Here is a 10,407-nt window from a genome sequence, read left to right on the forward strand (position 1 = left end):
ACAAATCTCTATACAGTTCTCTTTTACCACTGTGTGGACTCTGTTTACATTAAAACATAAAAAAGAATGAGTAATAAAAAGATGTGTAGACAGATCAGTAGATTAAGTAGACCGATAGAAACAGCTGTTCAGCCATGTTCTAAGAAACCAACACAATTTAAAGGTTCAGGATTGTGGTTTTAAAAGTTGAATTTTCATGTATTTCATATGTTGCTCATTATTTTTTATTTAGTTATTTAATTTAGTTATTTTTCTTTATTCTACCAGTCCTTTTCAGAAAGAAGCTGTAAAATATGACTTAAGATTTTTATGTTATTTTCTATGACATACAAAACAAATTGATGTATGTAATACTATTAAACATGATATACACATGTGTATATGTCTGAAAAACATCATGCTGTATATTAAAGTTTGTATTTTCTGCAGAATGTTTGTTCATCTTTTAAGTTCATTTCAATTAGAAGAATATGAACTTTTAATATTCATTCAGAGGTTTTCTGACTCTAAATTTTCTTTTGTCATTACTCATCTTTTTATTATTTACATTTTAAACATGCTTAGCTTTTTCCAACTTCTTCTGTGTGAACATCAGCTTTCAAAAGTTCTGCACTTTTATTTTCAGGTTAAAAATTCTGTATTTTCCAGCTCATTCAGATTTTTAACTTAACATTCAGCAATTAATTCATTTCAGTGCATACATTCAGATTCAAGCATTCACACTGCAGTTTCTTCAGAAAATGCACTTTCTAGTTTATTAATGTTCTGCTAGGGCAGAAAAATGGTATCACATAATTATTCTTCTAAATAGCTCAAGTTGAAGTGAAGGAAATAGGGTTGCAGATTTTTTATAGAAACAAAACTAAATGTTATACTACCCTACATACCACTGTAGGGATTTTTAATCCAGGGTGCTTAACAAAATGATTCTCAGCTCAACTTCAGTTATCCTACCACCTACAAGTGGGCTGAGTTAGAGCTGCTCACATGTTTTAGCAGAAAGGAAATGTGAATTTATATGACAACGTTGTTGTAAAAGCATCCTAACCAAAAGCAATATCTCTGGATTTATATCTTAAATACAGAACAAACAGTCCAAATTTATAGCGTGATTCTTGGTATAAATACAAATCTTATAGTGATCTTTGGTAACAGGCAATTTTTCACACATAGACAGATAAACATGAGGTACAAAGAAGAGGTGGCTCAGTTAAAGTGATGACTGAGAGAGACACTGTGTCTGAAAGAATCCTTCAAGTCAAACTACTGAGAAAAGTCACATCTGCTAACTGGGTGATAAGGCCTTTAAATGATGTATAAACTGCAACTCATAACAGTCCTGGGTTGATACATATTCACTTTACATCAGTCACTTAAACATAGAATAACTTTAGTTAGCAACAGGAATTCGTTATTCTTACTAAACTGATGCATTGAATTGTTACTAGACAGGCTACAGTTCAGAACTGCTTATATATATACATCTATATAAATAAGATATGTAGATGTATATATGCAAATGTAAGAAAAGAAATCCCAACCACTGTACATTAACTTGTCCTATCACTGTTGTCTATAAGTGCTACTAAGTGAGCTGGCTCTCACTGCAGGAATGTGAGATAGTGTCACTGTTATGAAGCTGTTGGATCCCAAAAATAGCAGCAAGGAACATGTGTGTACAGCTGAACTGAGATCAGATCAGTTGAGACATATAATGAGTCCTTGAGGAAGACTAGAGGACTTTTTAATAAGGCAGATAAGAAGCCATGGGTCTGCAGGTTTAGGAAGAATATAATGAGAAGACACTCTCCTCACACACACTTAGGAATTGCATCGGGTGACAGCAATACCATTACTAATTACACTCAGGGTCAATTACAGCCGCATTTTGTAAACTTCACCACCTAAACTGCAGTCAGTAGTCAACACATTCTTTACAGCTGCACGTACAGCTGGTTCTTCGACATTTCATAGAGATTTACAGAAAAAATGTTAAAAGTTGGTTGTACTTACATACAGTAAAAAGTTGTGTTTTGGGGTAAAGATGGAGGTCCAGGGACTATTGAACTGCAATGTGGGAGAGCAGATCTGGTTCTGTTGTAGTATGTGGAAATGAAACCTGAAGCACTGTTTGACAGATCTGGAAGTTTGCAGCGCTCCACTGGACTGTCACCCGAGAAGTCAGAGCCATGCCGGGGCCAAGTAGGAAACTCTGTGGGGCACTAAAAATAGAAACCAGCCAGGGTTCAGCTCACCCACCTCCCTCCAGTTTGGCTCTGATGGCTGTCACCTGGGTTAAAGGTCCGGCTTCAACATGTACATATATGCTCATGCGCATGCAGAACTGACAGATCCTTTCTGAGGTGTAGCCATGCATGACCATACAGTGTAAACGAAAGAAGGAACATATTTGAGCTAAAAGTTACATAAACCTAGCAAAATACGAGCTATATAGCACTATAGGAGACTAATGGTATGGTAATGATATGATAAGTTTTTATTATACATCACAGATCCAGTAATTATTTAATAAAATTTATGGAAATACACATGAAAATGAAACATTCTTTTTATTTAAAGGAACATTTGACTGTTCACATATTCACATTCAGCTCAGTGAGTAAGAAACACCACATTTTCCACTGATGTACTGGGATATGGTGATATTGCGTGATCTCTTTGTGATCTGCTAGCTGATAAAATGTGATTTTCCTCATGCATTTTTATGGTAAGTATACACACCTTAGAAGTTAAGTTCTTCGTTTGGTATTACAGTTTTGTTTACTGATCTTTATGTTTTGAGTATTTTCGAGTCTTTTCTTAGTTTTATTGCTTAATTTGTTTCCTCTGTGTTTCCTGTCTAATCCTCCCCTAGGTTTATTAATGTATCTGCGTTTCTCACACCCTGTTTTATTTTGGCAGTTACTTGTCTTAACTGTCTTGTGTTTAGTTTTACTTCCACTCCTGTCTCATTGTCTTGATTGTCTGCACTTGCTTCTTGTTTTCCCCAGCTGTGCCCACTTCCTGTTATTGCCCTTCTGTGTATATATAGAGCTGTCTTCTTCTCAGTCCTTTGTCTCAGTGGCTGTTAATCTGTTCTCATGTGTTTGCTGGACTGAATTAGTCTTTTGTTTTGTGCACTGCTTCAACAGCCTTATGAAAGATGCATTCTGAGTTTAACTCTAACCTTTTTCCATGCCCTGCTTTTGAGTACAAATTCTGTAATTCATGAGTCCAATTTAAACACATTATGATTCATTTTAATCATCAGATATGAGTTAAATGTTTTAGAGTGTTAGTGTTAGTGAGACTGGCTCACAGGTCTAGAAATACAGCTAAGGTCCACTCATCTGACATTTGCAAAAGATTGAACTGGATATTTTAACAGATGTACTGCAATACCAACATCTTTCCCCAATCAAGTCATAGTTTTTATGGATACAATATTTTCATGTAGTTTCAGCTAATCATACAATGAGAAAATAATTTCAAAGGATTCATCTGCCAAAGAATTGTATATCACTGTAAAATGGCATAACTCAGTGAATGATTTGCATTCAAATCATTGAAAAATATTAATATTATATGTGAGCACCAGAGGTCAGCACAACATCATCTTATTCCTGTCAGGGCTTCTGACGTCTACAGCCAAACCCACACAATTTCATACTTTTAAGTAAAGTCTTAATGTTTACATTGATTGATTGATTGCATGGATTTGAGTATCGATTACTGGGAAAGCATTAAGGACATGGATGGGCTGCTTTTATTACCCTTCAGTTTACCTACATAACCAAACAATCCATGGAAATAAACAACATACTTAAATAACTGCCCATGATAGTCTGTTGATCTGTTTGTTGCTTTAGATATTTAGCACTACTGCCACTTATTACCTTTAGGTCATTCCTGGAGATAGGACTTTTGTTATCTTGAGGAATCTCCTGAGTAAACTGGACAGAAAATGTTAATAAAGATATTATCTTTCTTTTAGAAACTTACACAATTATTGGATATCACAAACAAGAGCAAAGCTGAGTGATATGCCAGACCTAGGATTTTACTTTTTATTTAGGATTACTCATTTATCTTTATTCTGCTCATTTTTACAAAAAGCAATTATATTTTTATTTTCATGTAAATTTCACAATTAAACACTGTTGAATTCAAACATTGGCAAGAAATCCTAATAATGCTACCATAATAATAATAATAATAATAATAATAATAGCTGTGACACTATCAAAAGCTGCAGAACAACATACGTGGGCTGAACTACTGGCTGTAATAATATCTCATTGGGTTTTTACATGTTTGCACTTACAGAAGCTTCCTTTCTCACTTGCACAAACACTCACATGCATGCTGGCTTCAGTCTCTCTGCACTAACCCTTATATAAGACACTAGCCTTTGAATTTGATTTGGTTTCTGCTTATTTCCTAGTTATTTTAGTCAGGACTGATTAATAAAGAAGATGAGCATCCTTGTAATTAAATGACAAGAAAATGAAGCTGGAAACTTTCAGTATATAATAATTACATAAAAGCTGGATTTTGGAAATCTAGGCTTTACTCCCTTTGTACTGAATCACAATTAACCTCCACCAAAGTTATCCAATTACATGCATCCTGTTATTCTACATCCTGCACATTGTTCAGTAAGGCTAATTCTTCATGACAGCAAGGAGAACAGAGAGTCTGTGAACCTGTCCCTGACTCATCTTCCACAATATTCTCTCTAATCTAACTTTAATTGCTTGGCCTTAACTTTCAAGTCGACTTCTACAGATTCATTTCCTGAACTACTTGAGCACAGTTCTGCGCCACTGGCTTCACATGCCGCTCGTAGGGGTACCTGACGGTGGTAATTTCTTGATGAGGCAATTCATCCCCTTCTACATGTCTCCACATCTTTCTTCTCCTCCTCCTGTCACTGACTCCTGGGAGGGCTGACGTATCCTTTCCGTCATAATTGAGTGAACCGTGTGGTAGAAGCTGTAGACTTGGCCAGGTTGCTCTCTAGAGTGGTGTGATGAGTGTCACTAGCAACAAAAATGGACAACCACCCCCAAAACAAAACACATGACACAAAAAAAATGAGAATGAGACAGTAGCAGGGTAAGGCGGAGGACAGCTGTGGAGGAGCTTATGGGTGAAATAATTGCAGTCGGCATGTGAGAACAGGAGCAGGGTCTGTACCTGGAGCCAGCTAATTGAGCCTGAATGAGTAAGTGTAGACACAGGTAGGAACTGCATTTGAGTTTTGTTCCCCCTTTTCCATGTGAACGACTATGAACAAAAGGGCAGACGCCTCCCTAATCAAGCTAATGGAGTGGGAACAAGCTGGTGGCTGAATTCGATGGGCAGTGACAGGTAGAAGGGCCTTTGGGGGATTTACAGAGTCAGGAGGAGAAGAGGCAGACCGAGGTGAGGTTTTCAGCTGCTGGTTGGCAGGACGAGGGGCCGATATAAAGCCTCGGCTTGTACTGCCAGATCCATTAGCAGATGGTTCAGGTCAAAGGAACCATCAGTGACAAGTACTGTGGTTCATGTTATTCATTCAGTCCAGCCAAAAAATCATTTCACATCCGAGTATTAAAAAGTGAGAGTAGCTGCTCATTAAACAGCAAAAAACTAAAACTGATGCTTCAACGTCTGCTTGAAACCAGACTGCAACTGCGATTTACAGCTGAGATGACCCTTCAAAGGAGACAGCCACAGTGGTGAGTGCATGCAGGATTATTTTCCGAGGTTTAACTTCGAGGATTGTAGCTCTTAACTGTGTTCAGTCAAAATAGCAGGACTGTTTTTAGTCCTGAACGATAACCAGGAATGTCAGAGATTTACAGATTTGCAGTTTAACAGTTTATTGGTGACAAGTCCAGAAAATAATAAATGATTCTACAAATAACTTAATTTGTCTAACTCTGTAGTTTTTAACATGTTGTGTGCTTTTGGCAGACAATGTATCAAATGAGAGGAATTACAAAATTATCAAAAGTGAAAAATTCTATTTTTAAGGATTAAAACTCCAATAATTTTTTGACCAGTACTGGACCATACTTCTATTATAGAGGAATGCAGGTGATTTAATAAAAAACAGAGACCTGACCGTTGCCTGACACTCTACAATACAGCTGTTATGGGCTTCATTCCTAAAACATTTGCATAAAAAAACCCAATACTACAAAGTGATAACTAAAGGGGTATCATCTCAGCTAAAGCACACTGAGAATAAACTCATTTAAAGTCAAGTGCTAAAGAAAATGACTTGACTGGAAAGTTCAGGGTTTTATTACATTTTTGAGGTGGAATGTCAGCTGAGACACGATGTAGCGCTCTTTTCCTGCTTTTATTTGCTCTTTGAGTCTCCTGAACGTGTCCTGGTTGAGGCACAGAGGAATGGAATGGTTATTCTGAATATTACCAAGGTAGGAAATACATTTAAGGCCATTTAAAAACAACATTGGACAAGGTGGTCAACAAACTGTACTTAAGATTACAGATTTACAGTAAACACCTATGATTCCATTTTAATTGATTTTATGACAAGCTTACAAATAACTGACACCAAAAAAAAGTGCAGTGGGACAGCTTCACATCGATATGCAGAGGCCAGAATGCTCTCACTCTAAAGAAATGTGTTCATGCATTTAGGGAGTCAGCCTCCTCGCTTGCATCAAGTATGCCCTCACAAATCCTATTTAAAGTCTTCTTTAAATCACTCCTCCTTCTTTACGTCCACAAATCCTTCTCTTCCTCAGGAAGCCTGCTGTGGTTCTGTGTTGCTTTTTGCTCGGGATCTCTCTACAGTCCGACAACATCAGCTGTGTGTCAACCATCAACCTGCGGCGTTTCATTGGCTGCGCAGTCCGGGAGTTCACCTTCCTGGCCAGGAAGCCCGGCTGTGGGAGTCTGCACATCACCACTGATGCCTGCTGGGGGCGCTGTGAGACCTGGCAGGTGAGGACAAGGGCCACTGTACCAGGCACAGACACACAGGGAGGATAAGGGGGACTGAAAGAATATGATTATAGTGCGAGGTGATATAACTCACAACTTTACTCAAAATTAAATTATCAGCATAGATAAAAAAAGATGAACAACATGGTTTAGTAGACAGTTAAACACAGAGAGAGGCAGAGACAGATGAAGTGAATACTGTAGATACAGAGATGGAGAGATGGGTGATCCCGCCCTGGAGAAAATTTGTTTTCGCTTTCTCCCAAGGTCAGCTGCAAGTGCAAGCAGGGATTGAGCTGCTACAGTTAGATGTCCAAGGGAAAAAATACATGCAGTGTTTGCAATACCCTACCAAGATCTAATTATTGCCACATAGTAATGAGTGGCTGTCTGAAGTGAAACACTTGCATAAGAATGAATAAAGACAGAAGACTTTTGGAGTGCTAAAATTGAGTTAACATTCTGCAGGAATGGGAAGCAGCGTGGAATCCAGAGATTGAAGTGACAGCAGAGGTTTCCTCCACAATGCCTCAAGAGCATGAGAGACACAATTGGATTTCACAAGTCACCATATACTATTATGAAAAAAAGACGCTGTGAAATCTCAAGTTTCATCTGGAACATTGCATTCAGTGACGGGAGGCATTAGGAAGCTCATGATTCTCTCTGCTTTATTACTGCAGCGTAGCGGAGCTTTGTGTTGTTCTACTCTTTGGATCGCCTCAGGGAAGAGCCTCATCTTTTTCTCTGTTCTCCCCCACAGGGAGGTCAGGGCACAGCAGAGGGAGCTGATGTATTGCTTTAGGGAGAGTCTGAGGACAGACACCAGGAGGTCGGGGGTTAAATCTGTGCAGGCCACGGAACCGTAAACAGCTGCAAAAGATTTGCATTAATTTGAGCATTCTTTGGAAAATAGAATCAAGATAAACTTTTGTCATTTTATAAAGTATTTGAGGAACACTGAAGGTGTTTAATGTAATGTGATGATGTGTCACAAATGTCCCATCAAAGACAGCTTGGAATATAAAAGCTAACTGGAGCAGCTTTCTTTGGCAAGCTGAAAGAATTATCATTAATATGAAATGATAAAGTAGGCCATAACTGTAAAGAAAGCCCAGCCTCCTTATTCATGGATTTTGTCAACGTCTTAAAATACAACAACAACACAGGTATGGAGCAAAAAGAACTAGACTGCATTTGTATGAGGCGCACAAAGACTTTAAGTTACACTTACTGCAAAAACAAAGTACAAAGCCACACATAACCTTCACCAGAATGAGACACATCAGTAAATCACAGCAGCACTCAGTGATAGTTTGGCTTCCCTTTAAAAACAGGTGCACTGATTAAGTCTGCATGTTAATTGAAGGACAGGATTGGGCCACTGGTCCAATCAGTCATGGTGGAATGCAGGACCAAGAACCAGCAATGAGGATGAAAGGCAGGATGTGGAACGTATGCAGCCACTAATCGGGAACATGGGTTTGCATGCACTAATTAGCATACAAAACACTCAGATATGTTAGTCACAAGGAAGGAAGAGGGAGCGTAACAACCACGACAGTTGGAAACACATTATTTGTTATTCAGTTGAGAATGAGAACAGAAAAGCCTACATAAATACATGGGTGCTGCAATATACCAGTATTTGTGTGTGTGTATATATATATATATAGTATGCATATGATAATGATAATAGACTTTTATACATACCTTTCAAGACACACAAGGACACTTTACAAGCGGTTAAATACCATAATCACAGTGTGCACAGTGTGTGTCTGCCTGTATATAGATTCTGTCAGTGTGTCATGTTCACGTCTCGGTCCTCGTCTGAGTGTTTGTTAATTCCTGTTTTATTTGAAAGTTCTCAGCAATAAACCTGCTTTTTTTTTTTAGCGTTTGGCTCCAACCCTGCCTGCCATACAGTGAACCCTGACAGTATTACAACAAAGTGATAAATAAATTTAAAACAAAATAAATTTATTTTTGGTTTTTTCAGAAGCCAATCCTGGAGCCTCCCTTCATTGAGTCCTATCAGCGGGTTTGTACTTACAATGAGACTCGGCTGGAGACTGTGAAACTACCAAACTGTCAGCCCAATGTAGATCCAACATACACCTACCCTGTGGCCTTAAGATGTGACTGTGGAGTCTGTCTGACCAGCACTACTGAATGCATAACTTCTGTGTGAAGTCTGAACAGGCAGAAATATTTTATGTACACTTTTGGTAATAATTACACGCAATACTGCTTTAACTGGAATGTGTCACTACGCCAGGAAATGTTGTTAGAATGCTCTTAGTTTGGATACTACATATCCAAGAAAAACCTGAGATATATCACTACTGAAATATGTTACCAGCTTCACTTGGCATTTTTTCTTAGGAGCAAAGCAATCACTGTAAACCTTGCAATGTTGTAATTGACATAAGTAAAAAACAATTTTTTATCTGCCTTTAATGGATGAATAATGAAATGATCACTTATTAGCTTTTAATCAACCTGAGCTTTTAGCCCAAGGGTCTGCTGGAGAGGTAAGGGCTTACTAAGTGTCCTTATTCATTTGATTTTCCATGAGAACTGGGTGTATTAATAATCTCTGAGTGCTCTCGTGTGTTTTGGAGTGCAGGACCATCACTCTTTCCACAATAAAAGCATGTTTTCTTTCCTCCTCTGTTTCTTGTCATTTGGGTTTGTAGAACTTCATGTTTATGCTTAAATTGCTGCAAATCTGGCTTTTGATACAGACATTACCACCAGGGCAGAGAGCTGTGTAAAAAAAATAAAAATAAAATAAAAATATTAAACTTTTATACAAAGCAAATAAACAAACCAATTTTATAATTTTAGAAACAGTTTTAAATTCTCATCCTCATAAGAAACTTCAATATAACATTCTTTGGTCTGTCTCACAAAAACTTTATAAACAAACATGGTTTTTATAAAGAATGAAAACACTAAGCATGTTCAAAAATGCTAAACTAGTGTAAGATGTATATAAAAATACAAAAACTTGCTGAAAATAATGTTGAAATTGAAAGAATTATGTTGTTTTTTAAGAAAATGTATTCTTACTTAGAAACTGATGCTAGAAACCATGTTTCTGGGTGTCCCACTTCAGATGTAGTGCTGCCTCAGGGGCAAGAATCAGCTACTCAGCATTGGTTTTCAGTGCTATCCTCTGAGTACATAGATGTTTTAATAATGTTACACGGGGAAGATGTAATGATGAAACCTTCATGTGGTTCTTTTTAGAATCACATATGACGTTCCAGCCATTTTTTTTAAATGATGGGGGTCACCTTTGCCCAAGCAGACCCTCAAAAAGTGAAGTGGCTTATCACAAAGGTTAGTTATTTAAAACATTCATTATCATTAAAATTTTATATTTAATTTTATATTCATTACTGCATTAATATATATTACACTCTTTCTGTTAGT

At 37.5% G+C, this 10,407-nt stretch overlaps 1 protein-coding gene across 1 annotated transcript; it reads left to right on the forward strand.

The window, feature by feature from the left end:
- Positions 1-6,723: 6,723 nt before the first annotated feature.
- gphb5 (glycoprotein hormone subunit beta 5) lies at positions 6,724-9,387 on the forward strand (the record flags this gene model as incomplete). Its single annotated transcript, XM_082515101.1, has 2 exons — positions 6,724-6,981; positions 8,966-9,387. Coding segments are annotated over 2 exons (450 nt in total), but the record flags the coding sequence as incomplete, so codon positions are not given.
- Positions 9,388-10,407: the final 1,020 nt, after the last annotated feature.

This window comes from Aulonocara stuartgranti (assembly GCF_965226115.1).
Source record: "Aulonocara stuartgranti genome assembly, chromosome: 19".
NCBI lineage: Eukaryota > Metazoa > Chordata > Actinopteri > Cichliformes > Cichlidae > Aulonocara > Aulonocara stuartgranti.